General features: G+C 37.5%; 1 protein-coding gene across 5 annotated transcripts in view; it reads left to right on the top strand.

The window, feature by feature from the left end:
* Positions 1 to 26,985, top strand: part of RABGAP1 (RAB GTPase activating protein 1) — a 178,280-nt gene that overhangs the window by 117,970 nt on the left and 33,325 nt on the right. For all 5 annotated transcript variants that reach the window (XR_003412844.2, XM_053204654.1, XM_027035046.2 and 2 more), the window contains 2 exons: positions 19,801 to 19,914; positions 24,783 to 24,857. Coding sequence is in view for 4 of the 5 variants with exons in the window: in XM_053204654.1 (XP_053060629.1) it covers positions 19,801 to 19,914; positions 24,783 to 24,857 (189 nt within the window). In the remaining variant the exon portion in view is untranslated. The remainder of the gene's footprint in view (positions 1 to 19,800; positions 19,915 to 24,782; positions 24,858 to 26,985) is intronic.

Genomic DNA, 26,985 nt, shown 5'->3' with positions numbered 1-26,985 from the left:
TCTCTCTGCCCCTTCTCCGCTTGCACTCTCAAAAATAAACATTAAAGAAAAAAAAAAGATTTGAAAAATCTTAGAGGGTGCCTGGCTGGCTCACTCAGTAGAGCATGCAACTCTTGATCTCAGGGTTATGAGTTTAAGCCCCACATTGGTTGTGGAGCCTATTTAATAAAAAATAATAATAAAATTTTAAAACAAAGAATTACGAAAAATCTTAGTATGTAAGTTCCCTTGATCACTGGCAGCCACCTCAGAAATGTTTGTTAGGGCAAGTGAAAATACATGACATGGGTGGTTCTAGAAAGCCTTCATGGCTATTTATAGTATTTGTATTGCTTAGTGAGATTGGAGGGTGAAGTTTTTGCTTAAATAAAATTGATGATTGGGGCACCTGAGTGGCTCAGTTGGTTGAGTGTCCGACTTCGGCTCAGTTATGGTCTCACAGTATGTGAGTCCAAGCCCCATGTAGGGCTCTGTACTGACAGCTCAGAGCCTGCTCGGATCCTGTGTCCTTTGGTCTCTGCACTTCCCCAGCTTGTGCGCACTGTCTCCCTCCCTCTCAAAAATAAGTAAACATTAAAAAATTTTTTTGAAGATCATTGTCTAGTATCTTTTAAAGGTGCTGATTCCCAAGAATTCTAAAATAGAAAAATATTTTAGGGGCACCTAAGTGGCTCAGTCGGTTGAGCGTCTAACTTCAGCTCAGCTCAGGTCATGATCTCACAGTTCACAGGTTCAAGCCTCATGTCTGACTGTGTGCTGACAGCTCAGACCCTGGAGCCTGCTTCCAATTCTGTGTCTCCCTCTCTCTCTGCCCCTCCCCTGCTCACGTTCTGTCTCTCAAAAATAAACAAACATTTAACAATATATATAAATAATAAAATAGAAAAATATTTTAAAAATTTAATTCCAGGAGAGCTTTTAATACCTATGTACAAAGGCATTACTACATAGGTACTAATAGACTTTGGTTGGTATTATACCTATGTGCTGATAAGTTTTAAGTTTTTAGGTTAATAGAAAAAGATCTAGGTAGCTACAAATTTGTACATTAATGATGTAATAAGATAGCTTTTCAATATCTAAATATTTTAGTCATTGATAATTTTTTCTTAATATTCATTCTTCAATGGAAAAATTAACATTTTTCTTCTATATCAGGACTCAAGGAAACATCATTTTTGCCTGAAAGCCATATTAAAATATATAACTAAAATAGATATTGAAATCCAGAACATATAGTCTGACTATTTATACAAATGCAGACCTCTTCTAGAATTCTGAATGTAGTTCAGCAGTTCACAGATGGAGATGTTTGTGATCAGTATCATTCAAACACAGATTCTCTTTTAATTGTGTTAACTATCCCAAGACTGGAAACTCCATGGAGTTGTAAAATCATTTTAATATATCTAACCATTTTATAATTGCTATACATTTTTGCTACTCAGTACGCATACTTGATTTTCTGACTTAAGACTTGTTATTTTCAAAAGAAACTAACTTTATTTTTTTAGGTATACTTATTTTGAGAGAGAGAGAGAGAGAGAGAGAATCCCGAGCAGGCTCCATGTCATCAGCCTAGAACCCAACACGGGGCTTGGTCTCATGAACAGGGAGAACATGACCTGAGCCGAAACCAAGAGTTGGATGCTTAACTGACTGAGCCACCCGGGTGTGCCCAGAAGAAACTAACTTTAAAGTAAAACTGAGTATTTGTTAAGCATTATGAAATATTCCTAAATATTTTCTTAGAAATCATAATTTGTTTATTTGGTTATATAAAATATAGCTTGAGGAATGGGTGTTGATCTTGTGTATATGTGGTGTCTATGAGTGAGTGATTTTGAGAAGATTTTATTCTTAGCATGTAATGCTTTACAAAGTCTTTAAGCAGTTAATATAAGTTAAATAATACAATCTGTATTAAGCTGTACTAAGAAGGCATTTGATACATGGTCTTACTTGGTAATACAAATAATATAATTTAAATAAGTATTTGGAAATCATCATAGTTATCAGAAACATGTGTTTGAAGCATGACTTTGTATATAATAATTCTGTGACTTCAAATTCAGCTGACTCATAAATTACCTCCCTTACCACCTTTTTAGTCAAAATGACACTTTTTGTGTTCATTTTTGTCAGGTAACAGTTCTTGAGTATTTCCTCTCCATGATGGATTACTGTGCAGAAGAATCAACAATAACAAAGCAGGAAAAGGTTGACAGTGTAGTTAGCATTTATGCCTTATCTATATATGATTTGGGACAGTTTTGCCAAACATTGAATAATTTTCCTGTGGGAAACTTGAGCCCTAAAAGGAAATGAACATAGCTAAAAGACTGCATATCACATGGGACTTAGACTTATTTTTAGAATGGCACTATAATGCCATATTTGGATTGAAACAATGTGATAACAGTGCATTATTTTATTTAAAACTATCTTTTCTGAAGTCATCTAATTTTCTGTCACATTGTATGCTATAGAGTTAGTGTTAGAAGTATATAACTGTTTAGCTGACCAGTGCTAAAGCATGTATTAAAATTAGAAGCACTTGTTTGGCAGGCATTGCCAGAGCCCGCATTCTGAGTCTGCTCTGTATAATAAAGATTCTGTGGCAGTTCATTGTCATAGTACATAGTTGTCTTTTTGTTGTGTAGGTTTAGAGTAAGTTGTTTTCTTTATTGGAAGGGAAAAAGAGAGTAAAGAAAGATTAGTAGCATTGGGCGTTGGTATAGTTATCTGATTGTGGGAGAGCACTTTCCTAAATGAAACAAAAACAAAGAAACCCAAATGGATTTTGCCTCTGAGAAATGATTTTCTTAAAGATAATTAACAAAGGTATTTCATACTGAGCTCTACCGTGTTTTGGTTAGTGTCATTCGTAGGTGAAAAGAGAGAAAAGAACAGAACCCTCTTATTGCATCATTTATATTTTGTGTCAGTTTTTCTGCTACCTGATTTATCTCCTTTATAATTTGATTTGGTTAAGATAAGTTATAATGTTGGTAATATACAGTGGATTTCTGAATTGTGTACTGTCTAAAATTGCAGATCCCCCACAGGGCACTAAGTCCCAAACAGGAAAATCTGCCAAATACATATTTTGTCCCTTGGCCTCTCTCCCAAGGTTGGAAATATGCCAACATCATAAATCTCAAGTCTGATGGGAAAGAGCCACCACTGATGTAAAAGGCCTTATGATTAAGATACATGTTGGAATCCACCTAGCATTTAGGGAAAATGCCTTTTGTTTGAATAACTTCTTGAAGGGCCACATGTTGAGGTTTTCTTTACTTGGTTTTTATGTATAAGAGCATTATATATTTCTCTGTCTTCATGTTACTAGGGCCTCAGTTATGTCTCTTTTACACTGAGCAGACTTTATCCAAGGAAGCACTTTCATATGAGTAAAAAGAAAAAGCATATTGGGGCACCTGGGTGGCTCAGCCAGTTAAACGTCTGACTCTTGGTTTCAGCTCAGGTCATGATCTCACAGTTCGTGAGTTTGAGCCCGGCATCGGGCTCTGTGCTGACAGCGCAGAGCCTGCCTGGGATTTTCCCTCTTCCTTTCTCTCTGCCACTCCCCTGCTGAAGCTCTTTCTCTCTCTCTCTCTCTCTCTCTCTCTCTCTCTCTCTCTCTCTCACTCAAAATAAATGAATAAACATTTAAAAAAAACATTAAAAAAAAGAAAAAGCATATTTTCAAAGTCTGTGTCATGTTGGTTTTAGGTAGATAGAAGACAAAAACTTTGTATCGTATGTTAAGAACTGTAAATGCCACTCACTACTGATAAGGGAATTTCTTCCAGTTTTCCAGTATATTTATTTGGGTTAATACTGTGGGGCTAAAAAGCCAAAAGAGTTGGGTTCCAGTCCCAGCTCTTCCCCTTTCTAGCCAAATGATTTAACTTCTTTCCTCATTTGTCAAAATAATGGAACTCATGTCAGAGTAAGTTGCGACAGACAGATCTGTCTATATGATGTGTCTGCATATAAGGCTCTTAAAGCAATGACAGCAGATCCATCTTAGCTCTTGTTATTGTTGTTTAATTATTTTTAAGTCTGTAAAAGTGAATTTGGCAAAAGGAAATAAGTGGTTCTGAACCTTACTGAGTGTCTACCATTTGTTGGACACTCTTCTAGGAGTTGTAGATGGCATGTGAGCAAAACAGAAATCTCTGCCCTTGTGAAGCTTCACATTCTAGTGAATCCTTTAAAATCTGTGAACAATCTTCTTAGAAAAGTACACACAAAACATTGCATGCAGTGTCAAAGAATTTATGGTAACCTGGGAGTCTGTTTGTTAAATCTCAGAAATCTCTAAGAATATCATGCATACCTTCTTTTTATTTTTCGGAATTCCTGTGTGAGGCATTCCTTAAGAGGGATACTGTATTTGTTTAAGAGACAAGAGAATTGTTACTGTTTTCCTTAATCACCTTTTTTGGCTCTAACAAATCGGAAATGCTTAGAAATAACATAATCAATTGAAATAAAATCTCCAGGTTTTGCAGATTTTTGTAGGACCATCTTGGTCTTTTCCAGACACAGGAACCTCTGTTTTCATAGGCATAAAAGTCTTACTCTTTATTTTTTTTCACTTAAGCAATTCTGCTGTTTCCAGAACATATGAAATGAAATGACAAATGATGAGAGTTTTGTGTAACAAAGAGAGAATGATTTTACCTCAAGGATGTTTTCAGTCCTCATTTATTCACTTGTAAACACAGCACCCCTTCAACTTCAGTTTTCTTCTTTGGGGTTTTTATCCTAGGGGATTTTAAAAATTAAGTCTTCAAAATCACTTCTCACAAGCTATAGCTGACTTTTTAAGAGCAAAGTATAACCAAAAACAACTTTTTTTTTTAAATTTCTGTGTAACATATTATAAAGATAGAACAAGGTATATAATAGATTTGAGTGGGGTTTGGGTGGTTTCCATTTTATTCTGTTTTCTTAAGTGTTGCATGATGACTTTTAACAAATCATTTATAACATTATAGGCTAGTCCTAAGAAGATCTAACTTTTTATTTAGGCAACAAGCTACTTTGGAAATAATAATCTTCCCTATGTTGGTTATTTCTCATGGCAGCCTTCCACTACATTTTCTTTGTTTGGGTACTTTCTTTTTCTTCCTGCCATTCTTAGCTTTCTATTTTTCAACTTGAGTTTACAAAGGGTGTGTATTCAAAGGGTTTCCGCCAGTTCCCAGTACCTTGTTAATCCTGAGAAGTTACCCAGTGGGCCAATTCTCACAGTAAGGTACAAAAATAGTTGTCCAGAAAAATTACAGAATGTGGTACCACTGTGATTTGAACTAATGGATGACTTTCAAACTTAGATGGAGAGAAAGAAACAGTACATGAGTATTATCATTTCCTTAGATTTTTTTTTCTGTAGAAATTATTTTAGAAGAACCTTAAATATTTAAGAAAGTAACACATCGTCACCATTGCTTTATATTTTGTACACTAAAAGGGCATAAGAGTTGGGGCCAAGAGAGAAATCATCTGTAAATCTGTCACATGAGCAGAGTCTACTTGTGATTGCTGTTGAGCTTATTTATACCCACAGTGTTCATTTCACCAGTTTTATTCCACATACTCAGTTCGGCTTTTTACTGAGTGCCTAATAAATGCAGATCATTATTAGTATGTGAACTTTGGTAGCTTAACCTTGCTAAGCCTAAGTTTCCATGTTGTATAAGGAGATAATGCCATTTTTTTCTTTTAATAAATTTTATATTTAAGAATGGTTTTAGGGGCACCTGGATGCCTCAGTTAAGGCACCAGTTCTTGATTTCAGCTCAGGTCATGATCTCATGGTTTGTGGACACCACAGAGCCTGCTTGGGATTCTCTCTCCCTCTCTCTCTGCCCCTTCCCCACTTGCATGCATGCACATGCACTCTCTCAAAAAAAGAAAGAATGGTTTTAGATTTATAGAAATATTGTGAAAATAGTGCAGGATGTTTCCATATAACCTGCACTCTTTCCTCTGTCATTAGCATCTTAACATTAGTATGGTATCTTTGTTACAGTTAATCAACCAATATTGATAGGTTAATATTGACCAAAATCTACACTTTATTTAGTTTTCCTTAATTTTTACCTAATGTCCTTTTTCTGTAGCAGATTCCATCCAGGATAGTATATTACATTTAGTCCTCATATCTCCTTAGGCACCTCTTGACTGTAACAGTGTTTCAGACTTGCTTGTTTTTGATGACTTTGATGATCTTAAGGAATACTGGTCAGGTATTTTATAGAATGCCCCTCAACTGGAATTTATCTGTTTCTCTCACAAGGTTATGAGTTTGGGGGAAGAAGAACACATAAGTTAAGTACCATTTCATCACCTCTTACCAAGGGTAGGGACTACCAACATGACTCCCCACTGTTGATGTTGACCTTGGATCATCTGGCTGAGGGCATATCTGTCAGATTTCTTCACTGTTAAGTCACTTTTTTCCCCCTTTCCATACTGTATTCTTCCAAAGGAAGTCAACTATGCCTAGCCCAAACCAGAAATGGGGTTCCTCTAAGAGGGCAGCATGTCTGCATAAGTTACTGGGAATTCTTCTGCATAGGATATTTGTCTCATTTCCCCCATTTATTTATTCAGTCATTTATTTATATAAGTGTAGGTGACTCATGGGTATTTATTTTATACTTTAGATTGTAATCCAGTACCACTTTCATTTATTTTGTTCAAATTGTTCCAGCTTTGGCCATTGGGAACTCTTTTATTTGGCTCTTCTTTCCCTTTGACATACTCCTCTTGTTGTGGATTTGCTTTCTTCATGGTCAGGGTACAGAGAAAGCACTTCCTTACGCTGTGGCACTTCTAGATGTTCTAGGTTCATCTTGTATATTTCCTGCCCCAGTCCTAGAATCAGCTATTTCTCTGAGGAGTCTTGGTTCCTTTTATTTGTAAATGGTGTTAGAAACCAAGATCCTGGCAGTAGATGTGCTCACTGCTACCTGATGTTACTGCTTCTAGGCCCTCTCATCAACTGACAGAGTAAGGAAATATGCGTACGATAGTGCCTTTTGATCAGTCACCATGTGGGTTCAGCAAAAAATGCATAGGAATTAGTATGGGATAGAGTCCGTAAACTTTATTTGTAGTTCTTTGCAGCTTTAGGTGCAGTTATTAGTCATACATAGACTAGAGGGAGGACAAGACAAGTACATAAAAGACTATTCTAAAACAGCAGGGTATTTACTGTAAGGGCACTACTCATTAATGTTGTGTGTACATTGATTGGTATGCTTTTCTGGAGAACAAATTGGCAGTATAATTCACACTCTAAAACATGGGTTAAACTGGATCTTCTGGGGAACAAAGTGACTGTGGAAACTGTTTTTCCTTTAGGAATCGTGGCTCTACTTTACGGCCTTGTAGATAGCAAAAGAAGTAGAACAGCCTGAATATTCCAAAGGCAGAGATTTAGCGTAATTGTAGCATAGCCACATGACAGTTCATTGTACAGTAAAAAAGGGCAGACGTGAAAGGATGATCATAACATTTTGCAGTTAGTAAAAATTAATTTTCAAAACAGTGTAAACTTTTATAAAAACAATTACATAAAAAGTTAGGCAAATACCTCCACCAAACATTAGTTACAGTTATATCTGAGTTATGAAATTATCTTTCATTTTTCTTATAAGGCAGCAAAAAATGTTTTATAAAAATAAGAAAAAAGTTAGGTTTTTCCTTTTAAAATGCAGTAAGGTGTATTGTTAATTTTGGGTTGTGTTTGGGCAACAGTCCCATTTGACTAGAGTATGAAGAGGGGAACTAAAAGAGATTTAGATTTTAGTATGAAGTGTTAATTCTTGGTATTTGTTTAGTGAATACATTTTAAAAGAGCCAAAATATTAGGGGTACCTGGGTGGCTCAGTTGGTTAAGCATCTGACTCTCGATTTCTGTTCAGATCATGATCTCACAGTTGGTCAGTTTGAGCCCCGTGTCAGGCTCTGCATTGACAGCATGGTGCCTACTTGGGATTCTCGCTTCCCTCTCTCTCTTTCCCAAAATAAATAAACATTTAAAAAGTGCCAAAATTTTAGGGTATAATTTTTTTAAAAAATTTTCTAATGTTTATTTTTAAGAGAGAGATACAGAGTGCGAGAAGGGGAGGGGCAGAGAGAGAGGGAGACAGAATCCAAAGCAGGCTCAAGGCTCCGAGCTGTCCGCACAGAGCCTGACATGGGGCTCGAACTCACCAGCTGTGAGATCATGAACTGACCCGAAGTCAGATGCTTAACCAGCTGAGCTACCCAGGTGCTCCTAGAGTACAATTTTTAACGAAACTATTTCCAGCAGTGTGCATTGTATTCCATTATATGATTATACCATATTTTTTTGTCTTTTTCTATTGATGGATATTTGGGGTTATTATGAACATTCTTGGACTTTTTTTTCCTTGGATGTATATTTTTGGTTCTCCTGTGTAATACTGAGGAGGAGAATTGCTGGATCTGGGTAGATGTGTGTTTAACTTTACAAGTAACAGCTGCATAATTCACCAAAGTGGTTGGGTCATTTTACACCTCCTTCACAACATTTGAGAGTTCCAGTTGTTTCATGTCCTTACCAACATTTAGTATTGTCTTTTTATTTTAGCCAGTCTGCAATGTTTCAGTGCATATGTTTATGATTTCTGACCTGTACATATTGTTGGTATTGCTGATTGAAATGTAAGAAACAGTATGTCACTATAATTACAGGATTTCATTTAAACCTTTACTACTCTGGGGATACAGAAGCATACAGACTTTTGGAGAAGGCAGCAAACATTTTTAATGTTGATTATAACATGAAAAAGCGCATGTGTTCAAAGGGATATACATTTCAAGTTATTGCAACTCGTTTGTGACAGAATGTCTGTAAAACATGAAATTAACAGTATATTTAATATCACTACAAAATATTTAAAATCACTACAAAAGTCTTCTCTCTGGAGGCGCCTGGGTGGCTCAGCCGGTTAAGTGTCCGACTTCAGCTCAGGTCATGATCTCACAGTCCGTGGGTTCGAGTCCCACATCGGGCTCTGTGCTGACAGTTCAGAGCCTGGAGCCTGCTTCCAATTCTGTGTCTCCCTCTCTCTCTGCCCCTATCCTGCTCATGCTCTCTTTCTCTCAAAAATAAAATAAACATTAAAAAAAAAAAGTCTTCTCTTTGTTCATATTGCCCATGAAAAATTACTGTAGTATATATTTAGAGAAGGCCTTGGCAAACTGTGGCTTGGGAGGCAGATCCAGCATGCTTCTTGTTTTTGTAAATAAAGTGTTATTAGAATGCAGAAATGCGTGCTTATTTACGTATTATCTATGGCTACTTTTACTCTACAAAGGATAAATTTAACACCAGATGACCCAAAAGGCCAAAATTATTTGCTGTCTGGCTGTTAACAAAAAAAGTTTGCAAGATGTTAAGACTGCATAATCATATGATGCTTTAGTTTTCTTCTGGATATTAAAGCTGTTTTTCATAGGATGAAGTGGTGGAAACAAAACCAGTTGATGGGGGAAAAAAAACCCCATCTCTGCCATAGCTTTGATAATTTTCAGGACACATCTCAACTGATAGTCGTTTTGCCATTCCCTGCTCTTTTAAGGTTTATATCTCAGCATGATTGTCTTACGTACCCTTGTAATATCTTATTCTCTGTAAATATTTATATTTGGTTAACTTCGGGTGTATTTGGTTAAACTTCATCAGTTTAGCCATGAGTAGTATTACCCAATATGTATTGCACCAGAAAGTTCCTTGTTTCCGCTACATCTGTGCTTAACTCCTTAGAAGTAAAAGCACTGTGCATTATGTAAACCTTAATGTTATAAGCCCTTGGGTTTGGCTGTTTTGCAGCTCTTTGCTGTGTTCTCTTAGGAAGAAGTCATCTATAATATTACTGTGATTTGTTTTTCAGAATCTTTTCAAAGTTAATGATTCTGACAGGAGCTTACTAAATTTGTCATTAGGTTAGAATTTCTTTATCATTTTTGTACAGCTTGGCTTCTGGCAAGTCAAATGGATGTATTCCCAAATTTTTCAGCATATCTCCTAAGACTAGATATTTTAAGTAAGTGGTTGACTAGATATTTTAAGTAAGTGGTTATCATTCTTGAAGACTTCAAATTCAGCATGTGAATTTTCAGATTTACTTTCTGTAAAGGGCATTTTACCCCTTAATTCTCTGATGACTCCCATGGTCAATGGGTGAAGGAAGCCAGATTGATGAGAACTGATCAATTATAGTATATTTTTAGTTTTGTGTTACTTTCCTTTCCTGTGTGCATTTGAATTTCCAAACCATAGCTCTCTGATAACTGTGTCTTCAAGTTACCTTTATCACCAATCTATGACTAAAGTAACTGGCATAGTGTATTTTGAAGTTTTCCGTGTCCCTCTCAATTCTTCATTTAATTAATTTTTTTATGTTTGTTTGTTTGTTTGTTTTTTTGAAGGAGAGAGACACAGAGCATGAGGGAGGAGGGGCAGAGAGAGGGGGAGACACAGAATCCAAAGGAGGCTCCAGGCTCTGAGCTGTCAGCACAGAGCCCGATGCGGGCCTCGAACCTGTAAACCATGATATCACCTGAGCCGAAGTCAGAGGCTTAACCGACTGAGCCACCCAGGCACCCCTCTTCATTTAATTTATTTAACCTTCATGCTGTGTTAAGCCACAGTCTGTCATTCTCAGAATGTTTCAGAACTTTCATTGTTGTTTCATAGAATTCCTTGGAGTAAATTCATCTAACATTTTCTTTAAAAGAATTCTCTTTAGAAGTAGAGACATAATTCAAGAATAGAATTAACAAATTCTTCTAGAATAATTTGTAGCTCATTCCAAATATAGGTCAATATCATGTCTGTTCATCATATCTGGAAAGCTTTGTCAATGTGAAATTCATCTTACTCATTATTTTAGTGTTTTCAGTCTCCTTTTTTTCTTTCAAGTCCCAAAATCTTCCAGAAACTGCATTAATGCTGCTTTGGTTAATCTTTCTTTAATACTTTGGAATTATAATTCTGATTTTCCAAATCCTTATTGATTAAATTACTTGTCTCAGAGTGTTCCAGAAAGTAGCCCTTGTTATCACTACATATTCTCTTTTGGCACATTTTGGGTGGCTATCTCATTGTGGTCTTAACCTTTTCATTTTCTTATTTGCCATTTATATACTTTCTCTTATGAAGTGCCTGTTCAAATTTTTGTCAGTTTTATTAGGTTGTCTTTTTGCATTTTAGATGTATTCTAGTTTTTTTCACATATATGTACTGCTTGCCTATTTCTTTTTTAATTGGCGTGTTGTATTCTTTTTAGATTAAGTTTTTATTTCAATTTCAGTGTGGTTAACACACAGTGTATTAGTTTCAAGTGTACAATATAGTAATCCAGCAATTCTTTACATTACTCAGTGCCCATCATGATAAGTGTACTCTTAATCTCCATCACCTATTTCACCCATCTGCCCCTCCGACCTCCCCTCTGGTCACCATCAGTTTGTTCTCTGTAGTTAGTCTGTTTCTTGGCTTGTCTCTCTTTGGTTATCCTTTGCTTGTTTATTTTGTTTCTTAAATTCCACATATGAGTAAAATCTTATGGTATATGTCTTTCTCTGATTTATTTTGCCTAACATTATACTCTAGTTCCATCCATGTTGTTGCAAATGTCAAGATTTCATTCTTTTTTATGGCTGAATAATATTCCTCTGTGTTTGTTTGTGTGTGTGTGTGTGTGTGTGCACGCGCATGTGTGTGCACACGTGTTCACCATATATATATATACCATACCTTCTTGATCCATTCATCTGTTGATAGACCCTTGGGCTGCTTCCATTATTTGACTATTGTAGATAATGCTGCAGTACACATAGGAGTGCATGTATCCCTTTGAATTAGTGTTCTTGTAATCGGTGGGGGGGGGGTAAATGCCTAGTAGTGTGATTTCTGGATGGTAGGGTAATTCTGTTTTTTTTAATGTTTATTTATTTATTTTGAGAGAGAGAGAAAGAGAAAGGGAAAGAAAGAATCCCAAGCAGGCTTCACACCCAGCACAGAGCCCAACACGGGGCTTGATCCTACAACCATGAGATCATGACCTGAGCTGAAATCAAGAGTCAGATACTTAACCGACTGAGCCATCCAGGTACCCTGAGTAGTTCTATTTTTAACTGTTGTTTTCTACAGTGCCTGCACCAGTTTGCATTCCCACCAATAGTGCACAAGGGTTCCTTTTTCTCCACATCCTCGCCAACAGTTGTTTCTTGTATTTAAAAAAAAAAAATTATTTTTTATTATGCCTATATGCCAGGCAATGTCTTGGTGCTTTGCATGAATTCATACTGAAAGTAGCTACTATTTTATCTCCATCTTTTTTTTTTTTTTTTTAATGTTTATTTATTTTGAGAGACAGAGCATGAGCAGGAGAGAGGCAGCGAGAGAAGGAGACACAAAACTGAAGCAAGCTCCAGGCTCCAAGCTGTCAGCACAGGGCCCAATGTGGGGCTCACCCCCATGAACAATGAGATCATGACCTGAGCCAAAGTCAGACACTTTAACCAACTGAGCCACCCAGGCGTCCTTTTTTTAAATTTTTAAATTTTTAAATTTTAGCCATTCTGACAAGTATGTGGTCATACCTCATTGTAGTTTTGGGTTTGTTTAAAAAAATGTATTTAAGTAATCTCTGTATCCAACGTGGGGCTCGATCTCATGACCCCCAAGATCAAGAGTCACATGCTTTTCTGACTAAGCCATCCAGGCACCACTCTCATTGTAGTTTTGATTTGCATTTCCCTGATGATGAGCATCTTTTCACATGTCTGTTAGCCAACTGTATGTCTTCTTTGGAGAAACATCTGTTCATGTCTCCTGCCCATTTTTTTTAAACTTTTTAAAAATGTTGATTCATTTTTGACAGAGGGAGGGGTAGAGAGAGAGACACACACACAGAATCCGAAGCAGGCTCCAGGCTCTGAGCTGTCACACAGAGCCTGACGTGGGTCTCAAACTCATGAACCGTGAGATCATGACCTGAACCGAAATCAGATGCTTAACCGACTGAGCCACTCAGGGGCCCTGAGCTGTCACACAGAGCCCGACGTGGGTCTCAAACTCATGAACCGTGAGATCATGACCTGAGCCGAAGTCAGATGCTTAACCGGCTGAGCCACTCAGGGGCCCCTGCCCATTTTTTTTTTAATGTTTGTTTATTTTTGAGAGAGAGAGAAAGGCAGAGAGAGAGAGAGAGAGAGAGAGAGAGAGAGAGAGACAGCAAGCGGGGGAAGGGCAGAGAGTGAAGGACAGAGGATCTGAAGTGGGCCCTGTGCTGACCAGCAGCAAGCCCAGTGTGGGGCTTAGACTCACCGTAAGATTGTGACCTGTACTAAAGCCAGATGCTCAACTCACTGAGCCACCCAGGTGTCTCCTGCCCATTTTTAATTTTTTATTCATTTTTTTGAGTGTTGAGTCATATCAGTTCTTTTATTTATGTATGTATTTATTTAAATCCAAATTAACATATAGTGTCATAATTCAGGAGAATTTAGTGATTCATCACTTCCATATAATACCCAGTGCTTTTCCCAACAAGTGCCCTTCTTTTTTTGTTTTTTTTTAATGTTTATTTATTTTTGAGAGAGACAGAGACAGAATGCTAGTGGGTTAAGGGGAGAGAGAGGGGAGACACAGAATCTGAAGCAGGCTCCAGGCTCCAAGCTGTCAGCACAGAGACCGATGCAGGGCTCGAACTCACAAGCTGTGAGATTGTGACCTGAGCTAAAGGACGCTCAACCGACTGAGCTACCCAGGTGCCCCAACAGGTGCCCTTCTTAATGTCTGTCACCAATGTAGTCCATTCCCCCACCCAATACCCCTCCAGCAACCCTCAGTTTGTTCTCTGTATTTAAGAGTCTCTTACGGTTTACCTCCCTCTCTGTATTTATCTGTTTTGTTTCTTAAATTCCAAAATCATATGATATTTGTCTTTCTCTGACGTATCAGTACTTTATATATTTGGATATTAACCCTTTATCGGATATGTTATTTACAAATATCTTCTCCCATTCAGTAGGTTGTCTTTTGTTGATTGTTTCCTTCACTGTGCAAAAGGTTTTTATTTTGGTGTAGTCCCAATAGTTTATTTTTGCTTTTATTTCCCTTGCCTTGGGAGACATACCTAGAAAAATGTTGCTATGGCCAGTATCAGAGAAATTACTGCCTGTGCTTTCTTCTAGGATTTTTATTGTTTCAGGTCTCATATTTAGGTCCTTGATCTATTTTGAGTTTATTTTTGTATATGGTATAAGAAAGTGGTCTAGATTCATTCTTTTGCATATTGCTCTCCAGTTTTCCCAATACCATTTTTTGAAGAGGAGACAGTCTTTTTCCCATTGTATGTACATTCCTCCTTTGTCAAGGATTAATTGATCATATAGTTATGGGTTTATTTCTGGATTTTCATTTTGTTCCATTGATCTATGTGTCTGTTTATGTGCTAGTACCATACTGTCTCAATGATTATAGCTTTGTGGTATAATTTGAAGTCTAGAAATGCGATACCTCTAGTTTTGTTTTCTTTTTCAAGATTGCCTTGGCTATTTGGGGTCTTTTGTGGTTTCATACAAGTTTTAAGATTATTTGTTCTAGTTCTGTTGAAAGTGCTGTTGGTATTTTGATAGGGATTGCATTAAGGCTGCAGATTGATTTGGGCAGTATAGATATTTTTACAATTTGTTCTTCCAGTCCATGAGCATGGGATGTCTTTCATTTCTTTTTTAAGTTTATTTATTCATCTTGAGAGAGAGCGTGCATGCAAGCTGGGGAGAGGCAGAGAGAGAGGGAGGGAGAGAATCCCAAGCAGGGGCTTGGGACGCAGGGCTCAAACCCACAAACCACGAGATCATGACCTGAGCCGAAACCAAGAGTCAGATGCTCAACTGACTAAGCCACCCTGGCACCCTGTTTCTTTGTGTCATCTTCAGTTTCTTTCATCACTGTTTTATAGGTATTTTATTATTTTTGGTGCAATGTTAATGGGACTGTTTTCTTAATTTCTCTTTCTGCTGCTTCATTATTATAAAGTGCGTAGAAGTGCAACAAATCTCTGTACATTGATATTTGTGTCCTGAAACTTTACTGAATTCACTTATCAGTTCTAGTAGTTTTTTGCTGGAATCTTTGGGATTTTTCTATATATAAAATCATGTCATCTGCAAATAGTAAAAGTGTTAATTCCTCCTTGCCAGTTTGGATGTTAATGGCATATTTTATAAGAAAATTTTAATTAAATCCAGTTTATTGCGTTTTTTTTTCTCTTGATGATGCTAGAGGTAAGGTAAGTTTCTGTCATGCTGCAGTTTTAGAACTGAGACTGAGAGTGTTTATAGTCAGTCCTTTGTTGCTTATTTGAGCTATTCATGAGATAGAGACTTATTAACGGTAAAGATTTCTTAATTCCCTATATGCCTATGGTTCTCTCTGCATTGCTGTTTCACATTGCATGAGTTTGGTAAAATTAAAACTGAGTTCAAGAGACTTCATATATCCTAGGCTGAAAAAAAAATCCTTAATCCACTATAATATAGCTTATATTTCTGATCTAGACCCCCTTTCCTTCTCATTTCTCCTAATAATTGTAGGATGATTCAACTTATTTTGCATTTTGGACTAAAAGATTCAAAGTCTTCATTCTGTTTTACTTTTCATGACTGCTATTTTCTCTTGCCTGCCTTTTACACAAGGAAGTTACAAAGGAACCAATCATTTCGGCATTCTTGGTTTTTTTCAGATATTTAGTTGGAATGTCTTTGAAATTATCCAGTTAGTAAGGTTCTTTCCTGACTTAGTTTGTTCCTCATTCACATGGATCTTGAATTAAACACTAAGCATTAGAGATCCTGGTTTAGGTAGGGCTGTAGACCACATGAGTGTTGCCATTGTTCAGTCCTAAAGGAGAGTTTGGACTCAGGGCTCCTGGGTGGCTGAGTCTGTGAAGCGTCCAACTTTGGCTCCGGTCATGGTCTCATGGTTTGTGAGTTCAAGGCCCACATCAGGCTCTGTGCTGAGGAGCCTGACGCCTGCTTCAGATTCTGTGTCTCTCTGCTCCTCCCCTGCTTGTGCACTCTCTCGCTCTCTCAAAAATATTTAAAAAAATTTTTTTAAAAAGAAGAGTGTGGAAATTATTAGGTATATTTATCAAGCTTTGACTGACTGTATGCCCTGCATTATGCTAATCTCTGTGGAAAATTTAAAACCAAATCACAATCGCTATACCTATGTGAATAGTTTTATAGGGGGGATAAGATACACAAAAATAAAAATATATATTTTAGGTACCGTGTGTGTGTGTGTGTGTGTGTGTGTGTGTGTGTGTGTGTGTGTGTGTATTTCACATATCACTGGTGAGTGTACATGTGTGGGTTCAGAGGAGAGCCCCAGCACTCAGCAGTGCTGGATGGAGATTGCTTCCTTTCACTTTTCTCAAGTCTTTTCTGTATACATGTCAGACACTGATAGAAGTTGTTCATCTAAGAAACTGAGCCAACCTTCAAACTCGGCTATGTGTGCCTCTAAGCTATACCCCTGTTTTAAGATCTTTAGGTTAATATGGATTTACATCATTTTTATCATTTAGCTGTATATTTACCTAAAGTAGGATTCTTCTTAATCTGAAGAGCTTGAACCATCTTGGGTCTCTTTCATTTGTGTGGGTGTCCTTTTTTATTTTTCCATTTAAAATCAACCTTGTAATTTATACACAGTAAAATACCCAAATTTTAAGTGAATGATTAAATACATTTTAACTACCACCATAGATGTAATGGGTAACATTTCCATATTCAAACTTCCAAAAGTTCTTTCATGTCTCTTAATAATCAATTTTCTCCTTTTAACTCTAGCCTCTTCAAAACACTGATCTACTTTCTATAATGTACAATTTTACCTTTTTTTAGAATTTCATACACTTGGAATTAATGGAAAATAATCTTTTGTGTCTGGCTCCTCTCAGTTACAAAATGATTTTGACGATCCATTCATGTTGCACGTATGGGTTTTTTTTTTTTTGTTGTTTTCCTGAGTAGTATTCCACTATCTGGATTGTACCACAATTTATCCATTTACCCATTGGAGCACATTTGTATTGTTTCCAGTTTGGGCTAATATGAATAAAGTTGCCATGAACATTCAAGGTCAAGTCTTTGCATGTATTCATATTTTCATCTCTCTTGGAGAAGTACCTAGGAGTAGAATCACTGAATTAAATGGGAAGTATATGTTTAACTTTATATGACCCTCCAGACTGTTTCTAAAATATTTGTACCGGGGCGCCTGGGTGGCGCAGTCGGTTAAGTGTCCGACTTCAGCCAGGTCACGATCTCACGGTCCGTGAGTTTGAGCCCCGTGTCAGGCTCTGGGCTGATGGCTCGGAGCCTGGAGCCTGTTTCCAATTCTGTGTCTCCCTCTCTCTCTGCCCCTCCCCTGTTCATGCTCTGTCTCTCTCTGTCCCAAAATAAATAAAAAACGTTGAAAAAAAATTTTTTTTTAAATTAAAAATAAAAAATAAAATAAAATATTTGTACCATTTTGCATTCCCACCAGCAAATTTTGGGAGTTCCGGTTGTTTCACACCCTTTGCTTGGTATCTTGGTTCTTTTTAATTTTAGCATTTAGTAGGTATGTAGTAGGATCTCATTGTAGTTTCAGTCTATATTGTTCTAATGATGAGTGATGCTGAAGTTTTGTCATGTGCTTATTCACCATGTGTATGCCTTCTTTTGTGAAGTATCTCTTCAATCTTATACCACCGTACCCCGTTTTTATTTATTTTTTTTACGTTTATTTATTTTGAGAGAAGATAGAACACACGAGCAAGGCAGGGGCAAAGAGAGAGACGGGGAGAGAGAGAATCCCAGGCAGGCTTCGCACTGATAGTACAGAGCCCGATATAGGGTTCAAGCTCACAAAGAACCGTGACATCAAGAGCTGGATGGTTAACCTCAACTGAGCCACCCAGGTGCCCACCATTCCCCCTTTTTAAAACCAGTTGTTTTTGCCTCTTTATCTTTTTTCAAAGTTTTATATTCTGGATACAACACCATTATCAGATTTTATAGGCATTTTGTCCTGGTCAGGTTTACATTTTCAGGTTCTTAACAGTGGCCTTTTTTGAATAGTACAGCTGTAAAGTTTTGATGAAGTCCAGTTTATCACTTTTTGTTTCATGATTCATGACTCTAGATAGCTCTGCAGATCTCTTTCTTTTCAGCTTTTCCTATCCAGTAGACTGATCTACAAACTCTAGCTACTTTGCCTTCTCCATATTCTTTTTATTCAACTCAGGGAGACACTCCCCACCCAGCTCTGTGTCAGGTTGCTCTCTGTGTGCTGCAGCCTGGAAGCTGCCACTAGACAAGAACTACTGTAGTCTCAGGTCTCACCTTGGGTTTTGTCCTTTTGTCAGGGAGCAGCATGGTTCTGAGTTGCCTTAACTGCTAATAACATATTAAAAACTAGTAGTATACCAGTAAAGCTCTTTAGAAAAGCAGTTTGGCAATGTCTTTGAAAGTTTAAATAGTTTGCTTGTTAAAAAAAAGAGCATAGGCTTTAAAGTTAGTCGATGGAGTTTGGGGGCATAAGAATGATAAGTGTCCAAACTTGTACTGAGTAGTAAATAAACCATTGAGACCTGATGAACAGTATAATGAATATATTATGTAATGTAATAAATATGGATACAATGGCAATCATATTACAGTATATAAATGTATCAGAGTAACACACTGTACACCTTAAATTTATACAGTGTTACATGTCAAACTTGTTCAATAAAATTTTAAAATGTAAAGTTCAAATCCCACAACTGTAAAATACTTATGGCCCTAGGAACATGATTACCTAAAAGACTGGAGAAATTACTGGACAAGAGAAGAATATCACTTTGATTTTTCATCTTGAAACAGGAGTATCAGGCTCTTGGATGGTATGCTGAATATGATGTAGTCTCACCAACGAGAAGCAAGTCTATTGTCTTATGAAAACAATGCATTGTTAAAATAGAAGGTCATGTTTCTCAGCTGTAGTTCTTTAGCCTGTGAGCAAATAAAATTTAACAAGGGGAATTTATTAGAAATACCTGGATACTTGCTATGTGGTATGAAAGTTTGCTGATATTATTGACATATATTTAGTTTTCTCCACTGGCAAAAGAAAGGATATTTTCCCATAGCCTACTTGAATCCCTTGACATTTGCTGGTCTAGTTTCCTATTGAGTAGACTCTTGGGTGCATTTTTATGCCATTTGCCCTTAGGACAAACCCCAATTAAGGGACTTCTCTTTTCCTTTTGAGAACCTGGCACATGGGCTTCATGCCAAAGGATCATTTAAAGCAGCAGTTTTTGTACCCAGTTTTTCTAGTGGGAGCATTTTACCTCCTTTTGAGATTAGCTTGAATATTTTCCTATAGGAAGTCCATTTTGATTACATTTTCTCTCTTGCAATAGAAAGGTCAGCAGCTGTACTTCCTTGCAACAGAAATGGAGTATACTTGAGGTATAAACAGTAAGCAGGTTGCTTTTCTTCCATATTGTTTTTCTTAATATTTTATTTTGCTTTTGCTTGAACAGTTGGTGCCTGGAGATGTAGTAACTCTGGGCATGCATATGTGTATGTATGTCCCTGCAGTATTTTAAAGCATGTAAATGAGAAGACCTTGTTATATAAACTCACACAAGTACGTACATGATTGATTACTAAACCTCTTTCCTAACGTTTCCACAGGAGTCTCCCCAGGACAGTGCCATCACCCGGGATATTAACCGGACATTCCCAGCCCATGACTATTTTAAGGACACAGGAGGAGATGGACAAGATTCCTTATATAAAATATGCAAGGTATCTCACATCCAGAAAAAAACCTCGGTTTTGAATGGTCATTCTGGTTCTTTGAAATTACACAAAAGATAACTACAAAGTGTAATTTGCATTTGATATTTAAGAAGGCAAAAAAGAAGAGAGTAGACTTTCTGAAATTGTGTTGTTACTTTTTAATTTTACGCTCATAATGAACAGGAAGTCAATTAGAAATACAATGGTTAGGTTAGGTTTCTTTTACCCTTTCAATCAGGACTTTCAGATGACAGTCCCCTGGCTCCACATTTAAATTTTTGGCAGTGGGTTTTATGTTAAGACCTTCTGTGTCCTGTAACACTGCAAACTCCTTTTTGGTATTCACATTATAAATTACGAACTTGGCACCTAGGACCTATCCAACAGTGGGAAGTGCTGATGCCTATCGAGGTGGACTTTTAGCACTGCAGCATAATAAATGGTGGGAAATACTGATGTCTGTCAAAAAGTCTGTACAGGAAAGCTGTAAAGGAAGTGTTCAATTTCAGCAATCCATTTTCCAGAATATTTTGGTACTTCAGAGCCATAAGGCTAAAAGAGGACCTAGGACCAGAGTTCTTCAACCTTCCTCTGCCCTTGGAACTAGTCTTTAGTCTCCACCCGTGCCCCCTCTCCCCCCCCCCCCCCCAAATTAATTAAATACCTAGTTAGCATCTACCATGTAGGAAATACAGATGGGGCATGAGACATAATCCTTAAGGAACTTATTATATATTGCTGATTGAGAAAGTACAACTAACAAGTTTTAGGACAGGCTAACAATAAAAGACAGGTTTTTCCAGTGATAAACTAGATGCTTCAAACTATAAGGGGAGTTAGATTTAGAGAAATGTTTTTTGGGTTTAATTTTAATTTCCCCAAAGTTGTCATTTCTTTTGTAATATTCTTCTCTGATCATCCTTTTTTAGCCCCTTCTCAGTTGTGCTTCCCCGTAAGCAGCCATCCAGCTATGCCTCATCTTACTGCAAAATTTCCCATAAAGAAACCCTGTGTCCACTGCCTCTGATCCCCAACCTCCTTATCTCACTGCACTCTAGTTTCCGTCTCATAGTGTTCTTCCTTGCAGTTCTCTTTGCTCTTGACCTCTCTCGCCCTCTTGGTTTTGCTCTCTCTTCTCTCACAACATTGCTAACTCCCTTTTGATTTCATTTCTCTCTCTACCTGCCCCTAAAACAGAGGCCTTCCCCTAGGGGCTCAGTCAGTAGTTCCTGTAGCTCTACCCTGTCTCCCTGGGTGACTCTTTCTACCCCCAGAGCTTCAGCTATCACCACTGCACAGATGTTCCCAAATCCACATTCTCCCAAGGCCTGAACTTCTAGCTGCCAGTTGTTCTTCATGTAAAAGTCTGTTAAGTACATCAAACAAAAATGTCTAAAAATAGAGTTCATTTAAAAACATGTTTTATTATAAGAATTTTCAGATATAAAAGTTGAATACAAATATAAAATTTGTATACATCCTCCACCAGATTTAATGTTTATGAACATATTGCCACAGTTGCTTCATCTATCCCTTTTTTTCCTGAAGTACTTCAAAGCAAATATCAGATATCATGATCCTAAATTCTTCACTGTGCATCTCAAAATATAAGATCATTATTCATCTGTAGCTTCCATCATTATTGATCAGTACCATCCAGTATCTGCCATATTCAGATTTCCCTAAATGTCCTCATACATTTGGTTAGAATCAGAATCCAGCCGTATCCATATGTTTAGTTGTTACGGCTCTTTTAATTAGAAACCATCTTCCTTTTTCCCTCCATGCCATTATCTTGCTGAAGATACAGTCATTTCTCTGTTAGTTTTCAGATCTTTCCTTTGGCCACATTGAGTTTGATAAGATTGATGTCTGGGGCTCCTGGGTAGCTCAGTTGGTTAAGCATCCAACTTCAGCTCAGGTCATGATTTCATGGTTTGTGAGTTCAAGCCCCAAGTCAAGCTCTGTGCTGACAGCTCCAAGTCTGGAGCCTGCTTCAGATTGTGTGTGTCTTTCTCTCTGTCTGCCCCTCCCCCACGCCTGCTCTGTCTCTCTGTCTCAAAAATGATAGGATTGATGTCTCTTACAGCTATACTTCCCTTTCTGAACATTTATTTATTTTGAGAGAGAGAAAAAAATGCACACATGCAAATGGGGGAGGGGCAGAGAGAGAGGAAGAGAGACTCTCAAGCTGGCTCCGTTCTATCAGCACAGAGCCTGATATTGAACTCGATCCCACCTACTGTGAGATCATAACCTGAGCTGAAGTCAAGAGTTGGTTGCTTAACCGACTGAGCCACCCAGGCACCACTTTACTTCCCTTTCTAAACACTGCCTGGGCAGAGGGCAGGCCTCCGTCATATGTTGCCAGCACTTTTACAAAAGCTGCCTTGCGTTAGTCTCCCTACCTTTGAGTTATAGCGAACTTACTTTTTTCTCCATGTTGACCCCAGGATTGGATGATTTCAGGGCTTCCAGGAAAGCCTTTATTGCTTCCTCATAACCCACAGAACACTATCAAAATTTCATAGTTCATTTCCTGGTCCCAGATTCCTTAGCTTAGCATTAAAGACATTTTATAATCTATCCTGGCTTAATTCATAAATATTTTATGCTTCAGCTACATTGAACTTCTTGTTGTACTCTGAGTTGATTTATGTGTCCGAATGTCCCACCTGAACCATGAAGTTCTCAAGGGCAGAAATCACTTTATATATGTTAGCATCTGTAGCAGTTGGCACAGTGGTTGACATATAGTAGGTACTCATTAAATGTTGATGAATTAATGAAGTGCCTTTTCTTCCCCATATTTCATTACAGCTCTCAAGAATTTTATATTCCAAACATTTCCCAAAGGTGTCGTGTACTTTCACATCTGTATATATTCCTTCAAGCTTTTCTGTGAACCTGAAAAATCTGCTCCCCTCCATTCTCTACCTTTAGTACATTTCATTCTAGTGCATAAGTAATTAAACCATGTGCTGAGCAATTTACCTGAGAGAGCTGAGAATACATCAAGTCTATGATACAAATACTATGCTTAGTCTCATTTCTTACAAGTAAGAAGTATAAGTAATGAACCAAAGGTCCAGACCGAGACATTAGCAGTTGTGGGATTTCAGCCCAGCTCTGACAAACTCAGAAGCTTCTGTTCTTTCTTGACCAATCAACTGTTAATTGACTTCACAGACATTGTCAGACTGCTTTCTACAGAGCTGTATTGGCATATTATTACCACTAGCTTGTAACACAGTCTTATAAAAATTATTATTAATACTTATTAGTGTTTACTAATTGGACAGGTGAAAAGTGATGCCTTATTATATAAGCAGATTGTTTCTCAAGCCCTCTGCATATCTTGTCTTTGTTAAAGTATATGTGTTTTCTGCTCTGTAGCCCTCTCATTGGATAAGCTTTGATGACATGGGGAATTTAATGAGATTATATGAAATTCTACTTGAATTTATGAAAGCATAATTACCATTTATATATATATATGTATATATATTACATATATATGTATAAAATGTATTTCTAAAGCTATAATTTTACCAAAAGCTAATGGTAAAACGCATGTATATATTAACTTAATTGTCATCTAATAAGCATTCACATCATATTTTGCTAACTGATCTTTATTCTGAACATGCTCATTCTGAATTGCTTTCTTGGGATGCACAGACAGTGTGTCACAAAAAAAAAAAAAGTGAAGAATAAAGGGAATTTCATCCGAAATAAACTTGTCAAATAGGGAATAGCATTTTCAATCTGTAGGAATTTCCCTTTCCACCACAGCCTACATGAGAACTGTAAATATTAATCATAAAAACAAGACTGAAAAACAAAGAACCAAAAAGAATAAACCACAAGGAATGTTAGATGTCAATATTCTGTTAAAGATAGTGTTCAGATGAGATGGGTAATAATCATCTGCCGCCAAGAAAAATACAAGAATTCCAAAGGAACCCACAAATGGTTTCAGAGTAGTCCCTCTTATCAGAAAAGTTATTACTGGCATTGCGGAAAGGATTGTATTTTGGTGTCTTTGCCAAAAGATTTTTTCCCAGAAAGAAAAATGAGTAAAGTTAACATTGTGTAGAGAGAGCCTGCTGTATGACTGGCTGGGTTGAAGGTGTGAGGTGCTGGCTAGGTTGGATAGGACGTCACCCCCAGCCCCTGAGAAGCTCACAGTCCAGTAGAGAAGATGGACATTTAAAATGACGTGTCGGGGGCACTTGGGTGGGTGGCTTAGTCAGTTAAGTGTCCTTTGGTTTTGGCTCGGGTCATGATCTGTCTTGGTAAGATCAAGCCCCACGTCGGGCCCCACCCAGAGCATGGAGCCTGCTTGGGATTCTCTGTCTCCCTCTCCCTCTGCCCGGCGCTTGTTCACGTGTCCACGCAAGTGCATGCTCTTTCTCTCTCACAAAAAAGATAAAACAAAGCAAAATAAAATGCAGTATGATAAGTGCATAATAGCTATACTTGTGTAGCAAGTACCATAGAAGTACAGAGAAGAGAGGGAATCCCCAGAGAATGGAGTGCTTGGAGCCTGAAGGAAGAGCATATTTTTTAGACAGAAGACGAGACAGCATGAGCAAAAACAATGAGTTACAACAACCTTTTTTCAGTGCTGAAGTGATTTTTGTTTAACTTTACCCACTCCTGGCCTACAGGAAGTGGCATGGTGACAGTTCTGTTTATTGTAAAGAAAAAATTGCAATTGGAGAGAAATATTTGCATCATTCATTGACCATCAAAATGCCATAGTGGAATGTGGGAATCTTCTAGGTTCCTATGTTCAGAGTCCTGTAGGGCAAGTATGGCCCATGAGTGACTACATTCATTTACACCTCCTGTGTTTTTTCTTTTTCCAGGCATATTCTGTGTATGATGAAGAGATTGGCTATTGCCAGGGCCAGTCATTTCTCGCTGCTGTTCTGCTTCTCCATGTGAGTATTAGGTTTCTGTTACGATTTACACATGAGCTGCCTCAGCTTATACTAGCCTTAGACTTGAGCATGGTTTTATATTGGTTTTGGCCAGACCCTGGTACGTGAGTTTTGACTCCTGTATCTGGAAACCTTTACCTTAAATTAATGTAACATTGTCATGGAAGAGAAATACGGTAAGAATAAATGACAGTGTTGAAAACTAGTACAGGGTAGATTTCATTTTTATTGCTAGAATGATTGGATAGTCTTGGTTGAACTCTTAGGGACATTTTATATTCTGTAAGGTAGACTGTTCTTTAGTATTTATTTGGGGGATCTTTGTATTAGAGGTGGAAAGGAAGCAGAGAAGTTGGCTATTTTTAGTGCCATTTTATTCATTTATTTATTCAGCAAAGACCTTTACCCTCCACCTTACTGATATTCTTTCAAATCCACAGCAAAATTGAAAAAAAAGGTTAGGGTGCAATACCCATAAACTTTTGTTCTATTTTACCAATTAATATGTTATCACACATCTTTCTCCATCTCTCTATGTCTCTTTTCCTTTTTTTTTTTGCACGCATTTTATTTTTTACCAAAAACATTTTTTGAAGTTATTTTTGGAAAATCAGTAGCAAACATCAGCATACTTCACTCCTAAATACTTGAACATGAATCTCCTAAGGACATAATCATAATACTGTAGTCACATCCAGAAATTCCACATTGATTCAGTAATGTCTTACACACAATCCACATTTGATTTTCCCCAATTGTTTACTCAGTGAAGTCCTTTATAAGTTTTTTTTTTTTTTTTCTAACCAAGATCAGTGACAATTCAAGCAATGCTTTTGGTTGTCCTCTTTATTTTTTTTAATCTAAACTACCCCCCCCTTGCCTTTCTTGTGCTTTATGCCTTTGACAGTTTTGAAAAATTCAAGCAAGTTGTCTTGTAAAATATTCCACATTCTTGATTTGTCTGATGATTTCCTCTTGTTTAAAATTAAAATGCTTGGCAAAAATACCACACAGGTGATGTTAGTAGAGAGTTCATGGGTACTTCCATCTTTAGCACAGTAGATGCTAGAGATCAGGAGTGACTAAGGTAGACATGGTCCCAATCTTTGTGGATACAGAGCTACTGAAGCTGACTGGTTATAAGCAGAAAGTCACACAAGCACATCATTATCTCAAGGGCGCTATAAAGGTATAGTAAAAAGTTTGATGCAAGAGTATAACAAATGAGCCTTAATTTATATTATAGACTTCTCTGGAGGTAACCTTTAAGGTGAACACTGAGAAATGAGAAGGGGTATCTATCGTTCTCTGTTGTACTTGTTTGTATTGTTTAACTTTTTAAAGCTAACATTGCTAGGAAAATAAGAAAACTATTTTAAAAGCAAGAAAGTGGAGAGTCGAGCACTCCCAGTGAAAGGAATAGTACACTACGCAGAAGCACTGAGATGGGGAAAACTTGGCATATGGAAGGAATGAAAGAAGGGCAGTGTGACTGGACCATCATGGGTGTGATGAGGAATGGGGAGGAAACTGGACAGGTCAACAAGACCAGCTTAAGGAGGGCAGTGGAGGCCAGCTCAGGGAGTTTGGATTTTGTTTCTCTAAGTAAGGGGAAGCTTTTGAAGAGTTTGAAGCCATTTTGTATATAGGTTGTAATATGAGTAAAACCAAAAACCACTTTGTATCTTCTTACTGTGAGAACCTAGCTTATTGGTATTAGTAAGCATGTAAAAATATCATAAAGCTGTGACATCAATAAAGAGGTCAGGTGTTTTTTTTTCCCCAGCTCTATCGAGGTACAATTGACAAAAAGGGTGTGTGTGTGTGTGTGTGTGTGTGTGTGTGTGTACATACAGAAGGTGTGTAATTTGATGAGTTGATAGGCTCTACATTGCAAAACGAGTACCACAGACAAGCTAATTAATGTCCATCAAAAGGACAAGGTTTAAATTTTTTTTTTTAATGTTCGTTTATTTTTTTTTTTTGAGAGAGAGAGACAGAGACAGAGAGACAGAGTGCGAGCAGGGGAGGGGCAAAGAGAGGGAGACACACAATCCGAAGCAGGCTCCAGGCTCCGAGGTGTGAGGACAGAGCCCCAACGCAGGGCTCAAACCCACAAACTGTGAGA

The sequence above is a fragment of the Acinonyx jubatus genome, chromosome D4 (genome assembly GCF_027475565.1).
Source record: "Acinonyx jubatus isolate Ajub_Pintada_27869175 chromosome D4, VMU_Ajub_asm_v1.0, whole genome shotgun sequence".
NCBI lineage: Eukaryota > Metazoa > Chordata > Mammalia > Carnivora > Felidae > Acinonyx > Acinonyx jubatus.
Note: the sequence above shows the minus strand (reverse complement) of the source record. Positions and strands in the feature narration are given on the sequence as shown.